This window comes from Sceloporus occidentalis, unplaced genomic scaffold (assembly GCF_023333645.1).
Source record: "Sceloporus occidentalis isolate IW3139 unplaced genomic scaffold, rSceOcc1.0.p SCAF_4, whole genome shotgun sequence".
NCBI classification, from domain to species: domain Eukaryota; kingdom Metazoa; phylum Chordata; class Lepidosauria; order Squamata; family Phrynosomatidae; genus Sceloporus; species Sceloporus occidentalis.
The window spans coordinates 91504937-91527695 of record NW_028316984.1 but is presented as its reverse complement, the minus strand read 5'-3'; the positions used below and the strand labels follow the sequence as shown (position 1 = coordinate 91527695).

At 41.6% G+C, this 22759-nt stretch overlaps 1 protein-coding gene across 1 annotated transcript in view; it reads right to left on the bottom strand.

Annotated features, from left to right (window-relative positions):
• Positions 1 to 551: 551 nt before the first annotated feature.
• The window catches only part of LOC149314334 (dopamine receptor D4-like), a 58984-nt gene continuing 36776 nt past the window's right edge, over positions 552 to 22759 (bottom strand). The window contains exons 2-4 of the mRNA XM_089523430.1: positions 14796 to 14908; positions 7061 to 7614; positions 552 to 871 (exon numbers count right to left, since the gene is read on the bottom strand). Of these exons, the coding sequence (XP_089379556.1) occupies positions 669 to 871; positions 7061 to 7614; positions 14796 to 14908 (870 nt within the window). The 3' untranslated portion in view covers positions 552 to 668. The remainder of the gene's footprint in view (positions 872 to 7060; positions 7615 to 14795; positions 14909 to 22759) is intronic.

Genomic DNA, 22759 nt, shown 5'->3' with positions numbered 1-22759 from the left:
GACAACTGGGGAGCCAAAGCCAAATAAAATAAAATAAAATAATTAAATAAATAAATAAACCGGGACAAATGTAGGAAAAATATTTCAAATGGAGGACACTTTTTTAAAAATGGAGGACATGCTAAAAAATTTGCTGATTTTTAAAAAAATGTTAATATAAATTCATGTTTCAGAGGCTTCTATAGACAATTGTCCCCCTTGCCCCCCCCTTGCCTGCCACTTGCCCCCCCCTTGCCCGCCTCCTCCTGATAGGCCAAAAGCCCCACGCCCTCACGCGAGAGGCCAAAGGCTTCGGCGGCAGGACCAGGCTGGGGCCGGTCCCAAGGCCTTGCCGGGCCGCATCCGGCCTGCGGGCCGCAGGTTGCCTACCCCTGCATTAGAGCAAGAAGTGTGAATTCAAACTTTCTGCCTGAACTTGACATCAAGATGGCAAACTCAACAGGCAAACAATTAAACTTGGTAACTTTTGTGCTTACCAAAGAGGAACTATATTGTATCATTTGTCTTTACCCAAGCAGGGATAAAAGATTGAAACTACAGTTATGTACCAAGAAATAAAACTTTAATAAAACTATACAAAGATGTTATGTTGACTGGTTCTTAGTGCAGGGTGAAATACCCTCTGTTCTATATTCAGAGTCCAGTTCTATATTTAGAATCCAGAAGTATTAGCAGAAAATGTGCAAAACTTTGCGGAAGAAGTTCCTAAACTCAGTGTTGAAGATAGTGTAGATGATAGGGTTTAGGGCGCTATTGACATAGCCCAGCCATGTGACTATGCTGGTGACTTCATTGGGAATGGTGCAGGACACACAGAGAGCTCTGGTTATATGGACCACAAAGAAAGGAGTCCAGCAGAAGAGGAAAGCACCTGTAAGAGAGACAGAAGAAGAAAACTGAGTTATGACTGCTACAGGCTCTCTAAACCAAGAATCAAGTATTGAGAGTCTTAAACTTCTTCAGAGCAGAACAGATTTCACTCAAAACAGAAGCCAAACTGATCATATAATAACCTTAAGATACCCAGAAAGGCTTGGTGCAGAGATGGGGAATGTGCAATCCTCCAGATGTTACTGCACTGCAACCCCCAGCAAGCTTCACAATACTATCTAGGGTTGATGGCAATTGCAGTTCCAACAATATTTGGAAGCTCACACAAACCCTCGTCATTGCTTCTAAATTCCTGCTTGAGTCCTTCTCACGTGAAAGGGTTAATCTTATAATATAACCTTCTCCTGCGCCATACCTCCTGTTTCTGGTGCTTGACTGCAAAGTGGTGAGATCAAATTCTATGATGTACAGTGTCATGCTTAAACTGAAATCATTTCCAGACAGACAGCTATGGCTGCTGCCAGTCAAATGGCATGATACAGCTATTTTGTTTTGTTCTTCAACAGATTTTCTTGTGGAGAAAAAACAAGGTGGAAACAGCACTGGTAAATCATGGAAAGTTGGAAGATGGCAATATCTGGACTTCCTGTAAAATTCTGTGAATGAGGCAAGCTAAAATAAAATGTGATAAAAATATCTTCTGAAAGCATCCAGAATCAGTACAACTACACATGTGGCATTATTTATTTTAGGCATTTTATAACACCCTTCACGCTGCTTATCCCAAGGGATCTGTGACCGGGAGAGTATTTCTACCTGTAGGCACCAACAAGCCAATTTAACATGGCAAATTTAAAAAATCCCCAAACCCTTTCCTTCAAAACACTGAACTAGGAATATAAAACTGCTCAACAGCACTTTCGTACATTCTGTCACAGAAACAGCTTGCCTTTCAAAGTCCCTAGTTTCTTTTGCCATTCTAGTACACCAAGTGACTGAAAATTACCCCAGCGATTCACATTGGAAGGAATTTAGTCAGACAGTGGTGCGACTTTGGCCCAACACTGATGTACTGTATAGTGTGGTTCCAAAAGAATTTCCTTCATTTAGGCTAAGCTGTAATTGTTTTCAGAAGTTTTCAGAAATCAAGGAAAATGTTTTTTCTCTCAATAAAGATTCTGTTCCATTTTTCAATCACCTAAATATAAGCAAGGAGGGGAAGTATAGTATTGTTAGATCACCATAATGAACATGTAACAGGGGTCCTATATTTGATTGATTCATTGTTGTTGTTATTTTGTTTTGTTTGGTTTTTTTAACATAAGGAGAATTTTAGCAGATAGAATTTTCTCTGTAGTAATACAACAGCTGCAGGACAAAAAGCAATCTGTAGAAATCACCCTTCTACACCAATGAGTGATTTAGACAGTAGAATCCTCTCCTGCACCAAATTTGGCAACTCAGTGCTAAACCCCCCCAACTCTGAGAGCGAATAAACTTATGGTGTATACCAGTATGCCTTGCTTCATGATAGAAGTACTGTGACAGGACACTAGAGCGTTATCTAACCACAGTCTTCGACAGAAGGGATTCTTCTATTTAGAATGTCATGTTAGAAAAACTGAGTCCCACAATGATCAGACAAGCCTCTAGAGAAGTAAATGATGATGGGGGGAAGGATGCAGGGAAGTTATTAAAACCATTAATGGTTAACTCTCTCATCATTTCAAACTTTTAGAAAAAACAATAATGGGTCCCAACTGGTGAAATTTCACCTGAAATTGCCAAAGGGCAGTACAAACTTTCATTAAAAGTAGATGCTCCTATTAATCAAGGTTGGAAGGAATAGATTCCAGGATGACAAGGCTGCCGGTTGAAAAGGCTCTTGTGCACATAGCTACCTGTCCCAGCAGGCACCTTCACATGTACCAGCAGTTAACCAAAAATAATCAGCTGAGACACAGAGTCAAACCAAACAATGAGGCCAGATCTGTGTAGCAAGCAAGTAGACATAAAACTTCTACGACATGGAACAGAAAATCAACAGAGGTAGTGTTCAAAAGGCAGTCACAAGAGAGATGCATTGTAAGAGATAGCCACTGATATGGGCAAAGCAACCTGGTTGAAGTCCCAATTCTGCTGGGAGTAAAACAAGAATAATTGTTGTTATAAAGGTTGTCACAGTAAAATACTATGAAGCCATTTTCAATTTTGGCCACTGTAAAGGGATGGAATTTGACATTCTGGCATAGGCTGAATGTCTAGAGTGGTCTGTTAGAAATAATCAACTATAAAATCAATAATAACTTAAGCTGTACATTAATATTATAAATACCTGCCATTTTGATGTAGATATAGTTCCTAACCCCACTATGAATGGCCAAGACCTGGTCATAATTGTTGTTAGAAAAATAAGACAGATGGCATAGTTAGCACTGAGAACTCCTAGTGAATGAAAGGCTAACAACTTCCATTAAAGAGAACCTATTTAGCACATCCAGGCTGGTATGTGGGAGAAATGTCCCTTTTATTATGGGTCACCTGCCTACTAAAAGGTTGGAATACTTCTCTTGAGGCTTAGCTACCAGCAGTCAGAGCCTTAAATTAAAATATGCTGGCACTTCCCTCCATGCACACATCCTGCCCCATATCATTGCCAGTGCAAACCACTGGAATGTGGGTCCTGATAGTCTCTTTGAAACTGAATTTGGCCCTAAAATTGACAGATTCACCTCCCTTGAGCTAGCCATTCCTTTTGAGAAACCTTTGATGGATTCTGGTGTTTGGGCCCAGCAAGCACAGCAAACCCATATACAGAACTGACTGTCTCCCTTTACTAAAGCAAATGTGGCAGACTTTGCAGATGGAAGAACTCTACATGTGCATTCAATGGACCCCTATAGTCTCACCCAGGAGTGGGGAACCTTTGGCTCTCCAGATGTTTTGGATTTCAGCTCCTGTCTGCCCCTTCCCCCGAGTCGAAGGGCAGTGTGGCATAGTGATTTGAGCATTGGACTGAGACTCTGGAAATCAGGGTTAGAATCCCAGCTTGGCCATGGAAACCCATTTGAATTTGGGCAAGTCACGCTCTCTCAGCCTCAGAGGATGACAATGGCAACCCCCTCTGAAGAAACTTGTAAAGAAAACCCTGTGATAGGTTCACCTTAGTGTTGCTGTTGCCCTAAGAGGGAAATGACTTGAAGGCATACAACAACAACAACAACAACTGCTCCTTCATGGTCAGTGGTGAGGGATTATGGTAGCTGAAGTTCAAAACATGTGGAAGACCAAAGGTTCTGCGCACTTGCCCTCACGAGATTATTGTGTGAGGTTACTTCTCTGTTGGTGGTCTGGCATTTTACTAAGTAGGATTTCTCAGCAATTCTGCAATGCAGCACTTTAAAAGAAGTGTTGTGATGAGCTAATTTTGGGAAATATTATTATTATTATTATTATTATTATTATTATTATTATTATTATTATTACTGGAAACCTGTGTTTGTGATAAGGGTATGCTTGAGCCCCTATTAATATGGGTGGAATTTGCTGTCACAGTGTAAATTCTACATCCACAGATACTCAGAATATGCTGTATTTAGAATATTATAGTACAGTCTGCCACCAATTTACCTATGATTTGTTATACTACCCTTTCATTAGCAAAAAAGAAAATGATCTCAAGTGCAGCTCATCCATATTCTTTACTGTCTGTCAACTCTCAGCAGTTAACAAGGAAAGTCATTCCCTGCTTTCTCGGCTGAGCTCTTTTTTGAGGTTCTAATAGCACTTCATGGAAGAACCGTTTTAGCCTATATGTGTAGAAGCAGAATACCATGCAAGGATGGGATCCTCAATTCCTTTCTTTTGTCAGTCTAGAGCAGGGGTAGGCAACCTTTTTGAGCCGGGGGCCGGGTTGCTGTCCCTCAGACAACTGGGGGGCCGAAGCCAAAAAAATAATGAAATAATTTTTTAAAATTAAATATATAAATAAACCAGGACAAAGGTAGGACAAAATTTTCAAATGTAAGACACTTTTTTTTAAAAAATGGAGGACACGCAAAAAAATTTGCTGATTTTAAAAAAAATGTTAATATAAATGCATGATTCTGAGGCTTCTATAGACAATTGCCCCCAAAGGCCCCGGCGGCAATCGGCGGCAGGACCAGGCTGGGGCCGGTCCCAAGGCCTTGCCGGGCCGCATCCGGCCCGCGGGCCGCAGGTTGCCTACCCCTGGTCTAGAGCTCCAAAACCTGAAAGGGAGAGTCCGGATAGATCTCAAGAGGGATGAATCATGTATGAAATTAAGCCCGACTGAAATTTCTGAAACAGCAACCTGCTGAAAGATTTCTTCTGCTTACCACTTGAATTATCCCCCTAATTGCTTGTATTACTTAATTCAGCAGGCCCAAGGCCAGAATTCTAAAAGGGCATTTAAGCAGAGCTATTGAAGGTAGGAAAACTTGCTGTTTTAGACTGAGATGTATGGCCAAGAGAACTGGATGGAGCTGCTGTCCTCCTAAAGTACAAGATGTTTATGGAAGAGCAGGAGGCACTGGCTGCTAGCTGGAGTGCCTTTTTCAGCTTTGGCTGATTCACCAGTTATGCTTCAATCTATAGGAAATAACCTGTGGCATAGCTATTTATCCCTTGCTTACATCCAAACAAAAGTACTGTAATCAGGGGCAAGGAGAGATACCTTTAAAAACAAGTAAGAAGCTTGGACACAATGTACTACTAACATTCTTGTGGGAATTAGGTGATCAGGAAACCATGCTCTCTGAGGAGGTGACATAATAGCCATGTTTAAATATTTGAAGGGATGTCATATTGAGGATGGAGCAAGTTTGTTTTCTTCTGCCCCAAAGAGTAGGACATGGAACAATGGATTCAAGCTACAGGAAAAGAGATTCCACCTCAACCTTAGGAAGAACTTCTTAACAGTAAGAGCTGTTGGACAGTGAAACACACTCCCTTGGAGAATGGCGGAGTCTCCTTCTTTAAACTGTTTTTAAACAGAGCCTGGATGGCAATCTATTGGGAGTGCTTTGTGTATTTTTGAATGGCAGGGGGTTAGGCTGGATGGCCCTTGTGGTCGCTTCCAACTGTATGATTCTATGATTCTGTCAGAATGTAACATTGATTCTGTACCAGATTGTTGCCTGCCAGTGTATTTTCAGTCCTATCCCACAAAATTTTGTGGTTACCTTGTTTGAAGAACTGTCTTCTCTCATGTTGGCCTCAGAGGACCTGCTGTTAAAGTTCATTTGATTGGTAGAACTAGTTTTTGGAGAACAACTCACCAAATTTCCAAGAAGCATCTTCATTTAAAAACTAAACATTGGCTTGGTTTAATATATATTTGGAGAACTGACAATATATTGAGTGAACTCTCTCTCCCCCCCCCCTCCTTATGGTTGTGATTTTTTTTAAAGGGAGATTTCAACTAAATATTGGGAAGAACTACCTGGTGGTAAGAGTTATTTGATAGTAAGACAGATTGTTTTGAAAGATAAGAGACTGTTGGTGAGTTTTAACAGAGGTTGGATAATCATCTCTTAGGGACACCTGAACTGTGGATTCCTGAACTGGCAGAGGGTTGACCACTTGGCCCTTGGAGTACCTTCCAGTTCTATGAAAACTTGAGTGGATTGTATACAATTAAATCTGTATGAATTTGTCATGCATCTGAGGCACTTGCTTTGGGAAACTTGTGTTCCCTTGTTAATCTCAGAGAAAGTGAGCAATAACCTGCAGCTTCATGAACAGCAGAAGTATGATAAATGTCATTATTTCTAGCTTGGAGTTGTGGTGGGTAAAGAAGAATTTACCTATTCAATTTCTGCTTGCTATAACACTGTTATAAGCAAAGAAAGCCTCTCAGGAGAAAAGCTGACAGCCTATACCTCTCCCTCCCTCCCCCTCTCTCTGTGTGAGTCATGAAAGAAGACATTCAGAGGATTCAATTTGCAATTGTTGCTTAGGTATGGATCACTCCATTTCCATCCCTTGTGTGCTTTTTTGTAGCCAGCCAGTCAGCTCTCTACACTTTTTAGGTTAAGAAATCACATGAGGGAACAAAACAAGCAGATGTATATTACCATGTGCTTATTAGACTTTCCAATGTTTGAGTGTAGAGCAGCATCCCTTTAAAAAAACATACAAGACCCCTAAAAACTTTTTGAATCCTATCTTTAACCAGTCTGGTTATTCTCAAGTGATGTACACTCACCAACCACAACTGGCAACACCTTCATGGCTTTCCTTTCCCGGCCATTGATTTTAGCCTGTTTCCTTTTGAGTCCTCCATGTGGCGGGTATCTTAGGTGTGGATAGGATACAGTCTGAATGCCATTGTTCATGTAATCCCTTGGATAAGAACATTCAGAGCGGGCATATAGGTTGTTCTCCTCCAACCTGATCCCAGTCTGGTTCCTCTCAATGACAGGTGGTGGGCAATACAGCCGCCTATTGCCCAAATAGATGCTGCTCTTCAGCTTGGCCTTCCGAGCCTCCTCCCAACGCCGAAGTCCCTGGAACATGGCACAGTAGAGAACCAGCATGACAGGACAAGGGATGAAGAAGGAGCAGATGGAGGAGTACACAATGTAACTGTTATCCTCCAGCTGACACGAAGAAGGGTCCCGGTCTGGAACATTGTTGAGGCCAAAGATGACTGGTGAAGCCACAGCAAATGCGAAGATCCAGGTGGTGGAAATGAGAATCAACTGCCGCAGATCGATTTGCCGACGGTTGTAGTTCAGTGGGATGGAGACCGCGATGAACCTAGAGGACAGAGAATAGGATGAAGCTGTGTGGTCAATTGGCAGAACTGATTCAACCAAATGAGATGATGACTTGGAATGGGAGTGAACAAAGTGCAGCCCTGTAGATGTTGCTGGACTGCAGCTCCCAACATTCTTTATATGCTGCCTAGTGCTGAATGGAGTTGCAGTCCAAGAACATTAGGAGGGCTGCACTCTAGACAGCCCTGACTTAGAACATATCAGGCTGTGAAATCCAACTTCAGTGTTTGAACAAATTGTTGAAAGTTAAACACAACAGACAATAATCAGGTCACTCAGTTTCCTATCTCCAAGACATCCCTGCCTGGGAACATTATTTATTTATCCAGCTTTATTAAACTGACTGGCTGAAAATTCTCTGCCTCTCCTCCTCCTCACTTGCTTATGCTATTGTGTCCAGAATTCATGCTCAGAACACCACCATGTTGTTGCCTCACTTATTCACTACACACCTTTTCTCACTCACTTCTAGGAATGGGACAAAATAGCTTCCTGCCTCAGTCCAAGCCTTTCAGAGTGAACCAACCCATATATTTAGTTAGCGTTACTTGTGGGAAGAACATTTTTAAAAAAGAAATAACCACTTGATCTTCTATGCCAGTATTCAGTGGACTAGGTGTACTTTTCCTGAGGGTGAGGTTTCTGTTGATGTCATGGGAGCCAGAGGTCTAGTTTGCATATACAAACAGCAGGAGAGGTACAAAAGTTGTTCCTGGACAATGCTACTTCATGGCTGGGACCTTTTGCGCTAGAAAAAGAATACAATGTGTACTGTGATAAAATGCTTAGATAATTTAAAAAGCTAGGAAATAAGAACCATTTTCACTGACATCTAGTTTTCAATGAGAAGGGAACTTTTATACGGAAGAAGGTGCAGTGTCACAATCCGGTATGCACAGCCTAAAATGGGATCACACAGGAACAGTATAACCTCCTCATCTACCATTTGAGTAAAGTGGTTCACACTGTTGTGAAAGACCTCAGTGCTACCCAGACCAGCCCCTGATTGAAATGCAAGGTCACCCACCAAATGTTTCCATTATTACAGAGGAAAATATACTTTATGATGTGTGCTAAGGAAAGGTATCTTGGCACCATCACCATCACTGTTTTCCAGTTATGGCAAGTGGAATGAACCAATTTACTAAAAACACGGGGCCTGATTGTATTTCCTGCAGAGAAAATAAAAGTTTCTACCACCCTCTTATGGTCACAAGGGGAGCTTTTTAGTATGCTAAGATAAAAAGGTGGAAGTTACAGCAGCAATTACTGTCACTGCTAATACTTTGCTACCAGCAGTTAGTAAACGGAGCATACTAACATGAAGTAGCCCAGTAGCTTAGAAATTCCTGTTTCTTTCTCTGATTGACTCTATCTAAGCTGGCATCTCAGCTTTGATGGACTACAACTCCCACAATTCTCCAGTATGAGGTATGGGAATTATGAGAATTGAAGTCTATCATATCAACATGAACAAAATTGCTCTAGAACTTCAGCTACAAAACTCACTTGACTTTTTAGGGGAGATGTTAAACATCAGTGGATTTATTGAAAATGTAGAACCTGCAAACTGAGACTTGGCTAGTGACAAGGATATCAGGGTTTGTTTTTTGTTTTGTTTTGTTTTGGTTTTTTGTATCAAGTATGTTCTGCAGTCTGTTATTTTGCTGACAAAGTATGGCTAGCTAGCTGATTGAAATGTAATTGAAATAAGTGTCAAATGCTTGTAACAACTTATTACTGAGTCTCAGATCCCATATATCTATGATTTCATGATGAAACTGATAGCCTTTTGCAATTAATTTTCCATACTCTTGCTCATTTTAATTGAGTCATTTTGAAAGGCACAATTTTTATATGAGGGTGGAGATGGAATGAGAGCTTTAATACATTTCTGCCATGCAGAAACACAGTCTTTGCTAGAGATATTCTCCATCCTTCTGGCCTGCCATTTGTTCTATACATGGGGCTGCCTTCAGAAAGACTTTGGAAACTGTAATTGGTGCAAAATATGTTGACAGGAATGGCTTACAGCTTTATACCCATCAAGGTCTAGGTTGCTTTAAGAACTGCCTTCACCCATATGAACCTGCCTGAGTCTGTTGCTAAGTTATTTATTACCGGTTGTTATCAATACATATTTCTAAAGTTTAAATGATTGTTTATGTTTCAGTCATTGTCATGAGAACCTTTATATGTAAAAATGGGAGACAGATAACATGAATAAATAAATACATAAATAACATTTAAACCAAAATTGGGTTACTATTAAATATATATATATATATATATATATATATATATATATATATTAATAATTATCACTGGGAGGAGTGAATGACCTCAACCTCAGTTACATTGATATGCATTAGAAAGCCCCTGACATCTGTAAAGTCCATTTATAATTTAAAAATAGCATGGACTTGGAAAACAAATTCCTCCAGTTTGACAGCATATTCTTTACAGGAGACATTACGAAAACTTAGAATTTTCACATTTCTTAGAAGGGGGGGGACCTATAAAATAGGCATAAAATAGGGACATTTTTCATGTGTTACTTAGTAGCATGGCTTTAACTAACACAGTCCACTGCCTAACACCAAGAATGTGAGCTAGACAAACAAAGGATAGAGGAAAAACCAAATTAAAAATAATTGGTTCATCAAAGGACGCTGAAGAGGTTTAGAATTTTGCTTCAGAAACTAATTTAGGGCATAAAATATGTTAACATCCACCCCCAACCTTAACTCCCCATTTTCCATTTAAAATAAGCACCCTTTTTAAAGGAAGGACTTAGAAGAACACTTTCACTGATGTTTACAAGAGTTTTGTTTGCTGTGCTCCTGAGTTTTTCTGGGTTTTTTCCCTTTTTTGTTTTTGTTTTACCTGAGAAAATGCATTAAAGAGACAGGTCAGATGCTCAGTGCCTTCTAATGGTGGTCAGTGTAGAAGGACCACCTTGGTAGCCAAATAAAACTGCAATCAAAACCATGCTTCGAAATATGGGAACAAGCCTCTTTCTTTCAAGGACCATAGCCAACATTTGGCCACTGAGTTTTCATTGTATTCCTCCTCTTCAACATAGAGATTGACCATTATATACCAAGAAGTAAAAACAAATATAAAGCAATATAACCATCTGCTCTGGTTATCCATGCCAAAATACACAGTTAACACACAGAGCTGCTCTACTATATTGGAATCCCATTGATGGCATGCATAGATATACCCTCTTATGTCGTTTTTTCGTTGGAGGTATCCAATATTTCCTTGTGCAAGGTCTCCACTCTTGGTTCCCAGACTGAAAACTGGAGACAACTCATGTATATGTTGTGTAGAAGAGGGAATTTCAGCAGGTGTTACTTGTCATGCAACTAGGTGACTGCAGAAATTTCCTTCTCTGCACAAGCATTAAAGTTACAGGAGCCCTCACCAGTTTTCAGTGTAGCAACTCTAACCCCTGACCCATGGACAACCTTTGCTTGAGACACAGGGTGCACCCTCACAGCCAATAAGTGAGTGGGGTGCTCCCATGGCATTATCCAGCTGCAGTGACCCTTTCAGACCAAGTCCAGGAGGGCCATGGCTCTATGTTTTTTCCTTGTTGCAAAACTGCAGCTGGATGGTGCCTGAGAGTCCCTGATCACTGCCTAGTCATGACAGTGCACTCTAGCACCTCAAACTGAGGTTGAGGATAGGGGTGGAAGAAGAGGCCTGTTAGAAGTATGCTGGCAGAACTTTATACTTATACTTAGTACCTAGAACTTTATCACACGGGAGGCTTACCATGAGTAAATCACCATGAAATCGTCAGAAATCATGAAAGAAGTGTGACTGAGGTTCACAACCTCGTGTGCTTCTCCCATCAGTAAATCATTGTGGAGGTTTCGGGGCTCGCTTCTTCCATGAGTAAAACATCCTTGGAGTCACCATTTAGTAATATCGGGATCTTCTGTTATTGCGAAATGGCAGCTCCGTGACATGCTTCTTTCACGATTTCGTGCCAATTTACTCAGGGTAAGCCTCCCGTGTGAAAGAGTCCAGTACCAACACTTAAGAGGATCTCAGCCACTTACAAGTCCTCGATAATCCCCATTCTGTTTAATCTTCCAACACCCCTCTCCAAATCAGATTGAGACAAGAATCAGAGTCCACATACCACAGAGAAATCACCTAAGCTTTTCCTTCATGTTTGTCCTACCCCATATTCCTGCTCCTCTAGGTTTCACTCCAAATTTTCCCCTGTTGGAAAAAGACCTGAAGGGGAAACAACACATTGAAACAATCATGGGAACACGTTTAGGATCCCTGTATCAATTTGGAACACTAAATGCAGAGATCAAGTAAATGTCTCTCTCCTTCTAGCCTTCCTATCCTATTTTACTGATATTCTAAGCTTTGAATAAAGAAAGGCCTTCACAGAGGCTGGTTTGAATATATTCCCCCCTTGTTGAATTAAAAGGCCTTTATAAGAGAATTCCTTACAATGAAATAATTTCCTTTTGTGACCACAGTCTGTTGATGACCTAGTGCATATGATATTTTGGTGCCCTATATGTTTTGCTGAGGAGAAAAAAAAGTTGTAGTCCAACTTAGAAAAACGTCCAGGAAGAATAGATAAGGACCAATTAATGATGCTATTATCAGATAAAAATAAATTCATCACATTTTGAATGTCAAGGTTTACTATTCGGTTTTTTTTTAAGACTAAGGCCCGAAATAGATGGGCCAAAAGTGCTGTGCTGGCACTGATATTAGGGTTCCAGATCACACAGCATCTGCATGCTCTGGAACCCTAACATGTATGGATGGTGACATCTTTATGTGGTGCCATCCATATGTGGCATGCATGCATGATGCAAGGGTGGCACTGCATCTGCACTGCCAGGCACTGCACTTGCATCTTGGACGCATCACAGTGCACCAATGCCGCACTGATGATGTCATCTCCGCGTGCCAAAAAGAACCCGTTTTTTATGGGCTCTTTTTGGTCCGGAGGGATGCTGTGCAATTTGGCTGCTGCAACGTTCCTCCTTTAGGGCGGGCTGGAGAGCCCCTAAATTGAAGTTAAAACCTGTCATGTCTGTGAGAAACATTACTGACACAGGTACTTTATTCTGGGTTTTCCTTTATTAGGCCTGGTACATACCTTCCTTAATGTGCGGAGTGGTGGCGGCCTTTTCTCCACCAGAGGAAAGCCATAGCCACCAAAGCGCGTGGCTTCCTGCCGGACAAAAAAGAACTCGCAAAAAGTGGGTTCTTTTTGTGCTGCCATTGTGACGCTCGTGTGCGCCAATGGCGCACTCATGACATCACAAGCGTGGTGCAATGTGCAGATGCTATGAGTCCATCATGTATCAATGGCGATGCTCATATACACGGGGCGCCACCATTGTTATGGCACCGCACCGTAGTAGGGCTAGGGACCATGCAGTTGCCACGTGGTCCCTTAACCCTAGTACGCCTCCAGCACGGTGCATTTGACGTGTCTGTACCGCACCTTAGATACTGATATTTTAGTCAAGTTTATATTCTGCTGTTCTTGCTTTTTTATGGTTGCAATACATTGTTTTAATATACTGAATATGGATATGATGTGTTTTAACTCACTCTGGAATTTTTAATCAGGCTTTATTGAATTGTGATGCTTTACTTTTTGCTTTGGATATGCACTGAAGCAATAAAACTGAATTGACTTGAACTGAGCTGAATGCACACAAATACCTCCTTCAGACCTCTGCTTAGTGTGAGAAAGCTGGGGGCAAAAGAGCTGATAAAGACTGTGGGAGTGGGGACAGCACACTTGATACACACACCCTTTTGGGAGCTCTTTCATATCTGGGGCAATAACCTCTGATCTAAACATAGCTTCACCAAAACATTTCTACTGTGCCACTTACAGAGAGGAAATCTTGTGTGTACCAAATTGTACCATGAAACAGATCTGAAAACCAAGGCTTTGACCACAGGACTGACTAATGGCAGCCAAGAAGACCAGGTGGGGAGATGGAAGAAGATTTTCCTACCTGAATGTTAATTTCTCCTATGTTTCAGATTCTACAGTGTGTCAGCAGTTTCTCATCTGACAGCTGGCGGAGTGGGGAGGAGGATGATTTATTGCTGAATAAATAATCTTCTAGTTTTCCTTCAATAGTACTTTGGAAGCTGGCTAAAATATATAGCCCTGGAGAGCATCTGAAAAGTGCTCCATCTTTGCCAACAGGATTGTGAGTGACATCAGTCACTGTTTCTCCAAGTGTTGCTAACTGGTATTAAACTACCAATTATGTTAAGAGTACTTTTGATATGACCCATGGATAAGTTGAGGGTAAAACCTAGGCACATGTAATGAAGGATGCAAAGGACAAAGTAAAGGGAAACAACGCCAAAGAACTTACAAAATTCCAGCAGGAATAACTATTTGTGTTCATACTAAAGGCTGTATGGATGAGAGAGTAGAAGGGGTTCAGTGCTTCCAGAGCATATTAAACTCCTGCCTTTCACCACACACACACACACACACACACACACACACACACACACACACACACAAACACGCACTAAATACAGTACTTACACTGACCCAGGGATAAGTCGACTCAGGTTTTTTTGTGTCATTTTTAACCTAAATTTCTAGACTTATACAAGAGTATACAGTGGGTCCTCACCTTACGCGGGGATCCGTTCCGGATCCTGCCGCATAAGGGGAATTCCGCCTATGCTCAAGCCCCATTGTAAACAATGGGGCTTGTGCGCGGCGGCGCAGCAGTGCACGGGGCGCAACGGGCGCGTGTGCCCATTCAATTGAATGGGACGCGCCGCCCCTTCCGCCCCACGCGCGCCCCACAGCTTGAGCGCGTATGCTCAAGCCGTGTAAGGCGCGCCCGCATATGATGCGGGCGCGCTGTATATAGTAATGTTGTCCATTTCCTTTTTTAAAAAAACAAGCAGCTGCACAGAGCAACCAGACTGGTGAATGTGGCATGCTCATTTCCCTCAAAAACATGTTAGGTACTACTTGCTCCTCTCAGATCATAACTAGAAACTATATGATGCAGGAGTCCATCCCAGAGCCAATGTTAAAGTGTTTACAGCCCACCACTAGTTTGTGAATACAGAAATTCCAAGAGTTGTAAGCCAGTGATGTAAAGAAATGCTTACCTATCCACGCTGATAGCACAGAGGTTGAAAATAGAGGCTGTGCACAACATCACATCCATGGTCATCAAGGCATCACACAGGCCTGTGCTCAAGGACCACACACCTCCCTGGAACTGGAGACAGAAAAAGACAACCAGGGGTGAATGTACCATGATAGGACCACCATCCCATCACACTCTTTTCCTAACTCATTGCTCTGGAAAAATTCTAAAATTGCCTCTGCTACTTATCTTGAGGAAGATCTTCCTCAGTAGTTGACTAAATGAAGAAAAAAGTTGCATTGCAATTATGGCATCTGAGCTGTAACTTTAAAATAATCTATAAGTGGAAAATACAAAAGATAGTATGTACTTGTTATGTGTCTTCAATGAGGACTCGGGCAAAGTTATCATGGGGCTTGTTATGTGTCTTCAATGAGCACTCAGGCAAAGTTATCATGGGGCTTTCTTGGCCAGACTTATTCAGAGGAGATTTTCCTTTGGTTTTCTCTGAGGCTGAGAGAATGTGACTTATTCAAGGTAAACCAGTGGGTTTCCATGGCTGAGTGGGAATTTGAAACATGGTCTCCTGGACTTGTAGTTCAACTTTCACACCATTACAACATGCTGACTCACTGAACATTGCTGTTTTGGTATGTTCAGTCAGCCTCCCCATGATGCCCGGATTCCTGCTTGTGATGAGTGAGTGAGAATACCCACATCAGTATTTCCATCCATTTGAGTACTAGTTTTAAAGCAGGGGTGGGCAAAATATGGGACTCCAGATGCTGAACTGCAATGTGAAACACTCCTCACATCTGGTGATGCTGGCTAAGGCTGTTAGGAACTGCAATCCAACAATTTCCGGAGGATCTGTAAGCACCCCAATATCCCCATGATGCAGTTTGATACCTTAAGACTGGAGCGTAGCTTTGGCACAGCTTCTGGCCTCTTAGGACACCTTCATCACTTAAACAGCATACGCCCAAAATGACCTGAAACAGCTTTATTTTGGTCTGTATGTGGGCTCATAAGTCAAAAGATATGGAAAACAAAACAATGGCTGACAGACTGGAAACTATCAATATACATTCCCATGCACAAAAAAGGAGACACAAAAGATTACAGCAACTATACAACCACAGCACTAATATCCCATGCAAGCAAAATTATGCTCAAAATTCTACAACATAGACTCCAACCATACATGGTGAGAAAAATCCCAAAGGCCAAGTGGGGTTCAGGGAAGAAAGAGGCACTAGGGACCATTGCAAACATACAATTGATAGTGGAGTGCACCAGGGAGTTCCAAAAGAAAATCAGCATGTGGTTTATAGACTATGAGGATTTTCACATGAAGCTCTTAGTGTTCTTAAAATGTTGATTTATCAGAATTCAGCAATAAATGATTACAAAACGATTTCAAAACAGTTACACTCACACACTGGACACAGGAATGTTTCAGCAACGATTTAGGAACGTTAAATAGACTATTCATTTTCACATGTAGTCATTCCTTAGCATTTGTTAATCATGCTGGTGAAATCCCTCATCTGGCCACTCTCTGGCAGAGGAGGATAAATGTTTCACAAACACAACAGTTCCCATAATTCCTTAGTACTGAGCCAGGGTAGATTAAGTGGTCTCAAACTGTATTATTTCTACAGTGGATCTTGGACTACAGATGAGTTTTTTTTCCATAAATTAAAAAAGTGGATACTTTGTAATTTACTTTAGAAATACACACACACACAAATATACATGTATATGTGTATTATATATGTATATATACGTGCGTGCGCACACACACATATGTATATACACAGATACATATGTGTGTATATCTAAACTGCTTCTCCCTCTTGATCCGATTTCCCAAGCCTGGGCTTTGGATTCCTAGTCTCTCCCCACTGAAACCCACTGCCTTCTCTCTCTTGGTCCGATTTCCCAAGCCTGGGCTTTGGATTCCTAGTCTCTCCCCACTGAAACCCACTGCTGTCTCTCTCTTGGTCTGATTTCCCAAGCCTGGGCTTTGGATTCCTAGTCTCTCCCCACTGAAACCCACTGCCTTCTCTCTCTTGGGGCCTTTTCACACTGGGATTTTTTGAGCGCAGAAGTAGGATAGGTTCGCACTGGCCGATGCGTATTCACGTTATATCACGCTGTATTTTCACACCCTTGATCTCAGAATACGCATTGGCCGATGCGTACTCACATTATATCGCACTGTATTTTCACACCCTTGAGCTCAGAATACGCATTGGCCAATGCGTATTCACGTTATATCGCACTGTATTGTGTCCTCCTTCCGCAGGGGTTCCGAACTGAAGCCAGCTGGCTCCTCTGTTTGGCGAGTGCGCCAAATTAGTGGATTGATGAGATCCGCATTGATGGCCAGTGCAAAACCTCTGCTGTTTGGGCTGGTGTGTAAATCCAATCTGCTGGTCCTCCTGAAGACCAGCGCAAGACCACCGGGTCACAAATTTCCCATGATGCTGCACTGGAATTTCCCCCCATTTCTTTCTGGTGGCCCTTTCCGCTTTCAGGACAACCGCCGGGGCTGGGGAGCGATTTTTCCATTGGCTGAGATAAGGCTGAAACCTTTTGTGGAGGGGGGGGGGAATAAGCATTTCGTGTTTTTATTATGTTATTATTGTCGCGTTATAACTCTGGCGCATGTATATATATGTATGTGCTCTTTTCCGTTGTGTGTGTGTATATATATATATATGTGTATGTATGTATGTGTATGCATGCATTTGTGTGTGTGGGTGTGGGTGTGGGTGTTTATGCGCCCTTGCACTTTGGTCTATCTCGCTCTATCTATCTATCTATCTATCTATCTATCTATCTATACATACATGTAAACATATGCATGCACGGACACAAACACATGCTGACATATCTATATAGGTCCCCTTGCATATTCAAATGTGCACACGTGTACATACATGTAGGTGTATACAAATATCTGCATATATATATCTGCATATATATGTTAATAGATAGATAGATAGATAGATAGATAGATAGATAGATGTATATATAAATATATATATATAGATATATATAGAAATATATATAGATAGATGTATCAACTATTACATCTTGGTCTGTACCAATGAATATTTTTTATACATGGAATCACACAAGCATATGCTGGCATATCCTAATAAATCTCCTCGTTTGTATACATGTCAACATGTGTGTGTGAGTGTACATATATGTATACACTTAGGGCTATTGCAATGCGCATATATATATGTATGTGTGTGTGTGTACATGCACATGCACACAGATGTGCTGTCATATCGTGATATGCTGAAATATCCTGACGTGTCTCTTTGCATCTATACATGTGCATATGTGTGTGTGGGTTTGTGTATGTGTGTATATATATATATATATATATACATACATACACAAAGATGTGTGTGTACACATATACATGCAGCATTACACTTTGGGCTGTACCACTACATGCATATATATATATATACACACACACACACACTCATACAGACAGATGTGTGTGTACACATATGAATACGGCATTACACTTTTGGCTGTGCCACTGTGTGCATATATATATATATATGTGTGTGTGTGTGTATGTGTGTGTGTATATATAAAACATTCATACAGACAGATGTGTGTGTACACATATAAATATGGCATCACACTTTTGGCTGTACCAGTATGTGTATATATATGTGTGTGTGTGTGTGTGTGTGTGTATACCCACACACACTTATACAGACAGATGTGTGTGTACACATATAAATATGGCATTACACTTTTGGCTGTGCCACTGTGTGTGTGTGTATATAAGTTAAAAAGGTCGCAACCCGTTCAGAGCCCCACAGAGCATGCGCGAGGCTGCCAATTCAAATTGGTCAATACACATTGTATTGGGCTGGTGTGGTAATCCAATCTGCTCTCGCCTCACTTTGCCTGAATACGCATCGCCCGATTTGAACCGAGTCCGCAACCCCTTGATTCGAAAGGCCGCCCAGGTATGAAAATACAGCGCGATATAACGGGAATACGCATCGGCCAATGAGAACTGATCCTACTTCTGCACTCAAAAAATCCCAGTGTGAAAAGGCTTTTGGTCCGATTTCCCAAGCCTGGGCTTTGGATTCCTAGTCTCTCCCCACTGTAACACAAAAAAGGGCTTGTTTATACCAATCATAAATGAAAACATTCACAGCAAGACACAGAAGTACAACTGAGTAGAGTGATGTGACACAGGAAGCATTTTATCTGGGAGAATACCTGGATGGATGGGCTAATCATGATGAAATCGTCATGGAACTGTCCTGGCTTTTCAGACCTTTTTGAAATGCGCAAATTAATCATTTCTCCCAAGCTATAGATGATTTGGAATCATCTATCTGTTATGACGATTCCACTACACTTTGGGACGTTAAAGGAATGATACAGCGATGATGTCGTGTGAAAATCTTTCTCCCCAATGCCTTAGAATGACGGTAATAATACTATTTCATAACACTTTTTACCCCGTGTGAAAATCCTCTATAGCAAAGCCTTTGACTGCATAGACCATGGGAGGCTATGAAATGATGATTTGACCATCAATCAAAACAGTATTTTCATCTACTGAATATCAAAACAATAAACCATTTTGGAATCCTTTTTAAAATCTTTCTGAAGGGTTATTAAGTCTTTGTTTCTCATGAAATCACCATAGCCTGAGGCTGATTTTAACATAGAAATATGGGTAGAACATATCCTCTTTGTATACATATTGCCCAGTGTACCATCAACCCTCCCAGGTGTGCTCTGTGACTGTTGCCCTTAGACCTCCCCATTTAAGCCATTCCATTTTTCTGTGGACCCATCTTTGAGACAGGTAGCTATCACCCTCAACCCAACTTTCAGTCTCTGCTATCTCATTTCGCTTTTCAATTTTGGTTAGCTCTGGATGTTATTCTAGTGGGGTGGTACACACTAGCATTGAAATGACACCCCTCTTTGCTGCACAGCATTGCCACAGCAACCAAACTGCAAGGCAACACTGCGCAGCAAAAAAGAAGCCACCAAGAGTGGCTTCTTTTCTGTGGCATCACAAGCAGGAAGGGGCGCCACCATGATGCCACTTCCTGCCAGAGACGTCTGGTCGCTGAATGGCAGCATCGTCATCATGGCAGCCCCCATGTGGACAGGATGCCAGCATCCGTACAGGCTAGGGTTCCAGAGCATGCAGTTGCTGTGCGCTCCGGAACCCTACAATCGGCGGCGCCACACTGCTTCCTGCCCATGTGTATCGGGCCAGTGTGTGAGTTCTTTCATATTACTTCCAAATGAAAATTATTTTAGTTGACTTATGTCTGGAGTCTATAGAAAGTACTGGTACAAAAAGATGCTTACAGTCTCAAAAAGTTACCCACCCTCTCACAAGCCAAAATAACATTCCACAACCTATTTAAGATAGACTGCTTCTACTAGTGGAGGCTCCATAAGTCTCGCACCTTTAGGAGTAACAGACCACACTTTGCCTACCTCTGTTTTAAAGCTACAAAGCAGATGCACAGGTTGCATAGAGAAAACCATCAAGCAAAACACCAACTTTCCCTGGGATGGGAACCACTGCAGCTTTCAGTTGCTTTGAATCACAAAAGGGGAAGTTTGCCCCAAGAAATTGTTCAGACTCAGGTACAGAAGCCATAAATCTTATCACGTATAATTTTGAACATTCTTTATTTAGCTCACACCCCATTCCAAAAGCAGCTGAAACTACACAAAACATTCAATTAAGCAACCAAAGGTGAATCCCAAAGCACACCTCTTGATGGATAAAACCATCCCTGAATCAGGGACGTAGCCAGGATTTTAGGAAGGGGGGGGTCCAGACTAAGTGCCACCATTATAATGGGACTTGGGTGCGGCGGCGCAGCAGCACACACCATTCATTTTTCTAATGGAAGGGGGAGGTCCGGACCCCAAGAACCCCCCCCCCCCTTTGGCTACGTCCCTGCCTGAATCTTCCTATTGTCACTTTAACCTGAATTAACAGATCTCTAACATGTTTGCAAAATCTGGGCTTGTCCTAGATAGAAAATAAATCACAAACCCTATCTTAATGTCAACTAATCCATGCTCTGCTGTTACTATAAATCTTCCCCTCCCCCAAATGACGTCAGTACAGGTGGATTATTCACACCTGATAGACCACAGCTTCATTATCTCATAACCTCCAACCTGCTTTTAGGGTCAGAAGTGAGGTCAGGTAAGGAGTTGCCTTAGCAGAAGAGATGAAGAAATCAGGTCTGACCTGGCCTCATTAGTACACAGCAGGGAATATAAGAGTACACACATTCACAAGTACTTGATTAGAATACACAGCCTCCTATGGAATTACAATATTTAATGATTCCAAGACAAAAATAGGTTCTGTTACTTTATTCTATTATGCCAACAACTGTTTATGGCCAACATGATGGAGTGGTTTGAGAGCTGAATGACAACTCTGGAGACAAAGGTTCAAAGCCCTGCTTGGCTGTGGAAATCCATTGGGGGACTTTTGGCAAGTCACACTCTCTGTTTCAGAGGAAGGAAAGTAAACCTCCTCTGAACAAACCTTGCCAAGAAAACTTTGTGATAGTCTTAGGGTTGCTATAAGTCAGAAATATGGTCAAGAGCTCTTCTGAGTAATAGTGAGACCCTCTTATTTTATCGGTGAATCATTTTTCTAGGGGAAGCTGTAATAAGAAAAAGGAAGCTCTTTGTACTGCTCTCTTTCCTCCTTTAGGATAAAAGAGACCTATTCTGCTGTAAATACAGTCCTGTGTGATGTATTGACAAGAGCAGTGCTTTTCTAGCTGTCTGATGTGGTGGATTGGCTTTTTTTCCCTCCCATGTGCCAGGGACAGTGTCACATTTGTGCCACATTAATATCATAATTGTATAGTTTCCTGGAAACTCAGTGTGAACCAGCTGGTCTGCAGACCACCACTTTGAATACCACTTGGCTAGAGAACTAGATTTTGGATATGTGAACAAGTCACAATAACTGCTAAACTACAAGTGTCCTGTTAAGACACTGAGAGGCCTGGGGCAGAATGCTCATTTGAATCTCCCACCCACTGTCCTCCTTTTCCATTACATTTATATAATGCTCAGATTGGTGGGACTCTTAAAAAAAATGGCTTGACAACAATGCAGTGAAACAAGAAGACATTCTTCATGTGTGACTAGGCCCTCCCCATATGCGAAGTCTGGGGCAATCTTCCTCCTGTGCCCCAGGAGGGGAAAAAAAAGCCTTTGGTCTTTTGTCAACAAAGATGGAGTAGTCTAGGATAAACTAGTCTCTCTCAGTCTAATTGACTTACACTGAGTTACTTGGGTTTTTATGGCATTCTAAGCTGTCTGGCTGGCAGAGATGTAGCAAATATAAATTCCCTATCTTAGTGTTAGAGAAGGCTCTAGCTTTACATTCCTCCTTCTTATAAAGCTTTATATTTTATGAAGGAAAAAGGGACTTACCAAGAAAGCAAACCCTAATCCTAAATCTACATTACATGGTTACTGCAATGCTAAAAACTTATTCTGAGCTTCTTGGAGGAAGAGGGGATACAAATGCAATAAATGAAGTTCTTTCCCCACTTCTTACAGCATCCTATGTCTTAACCATTGTACAGTCAACAAGATATCAGAAGGTGAAGCTTTGCTTTGGACAGAAATGATCTGATGGAGAATGTATCACTTGATGAATATCTGTCTTGTACACAGCTCATAAGCTACAGAGGTGTTACTAGGAGCACAGTAAACTTACACAATGCAATATTAGTTGCACAGATCAAATATTCTAATAATTTCACATTTCTTGTAAACTGAGTGAGGAAAATGTGGCTTTCCAGATGTCACCCAGCTTCTCAGCAGTCTTGCCTATAGGGCATGACAATTAGGGCTGCTTGGTACTGCAGCTCAACAATGTCTATCAGGCCCTACCTTGGCCACTCT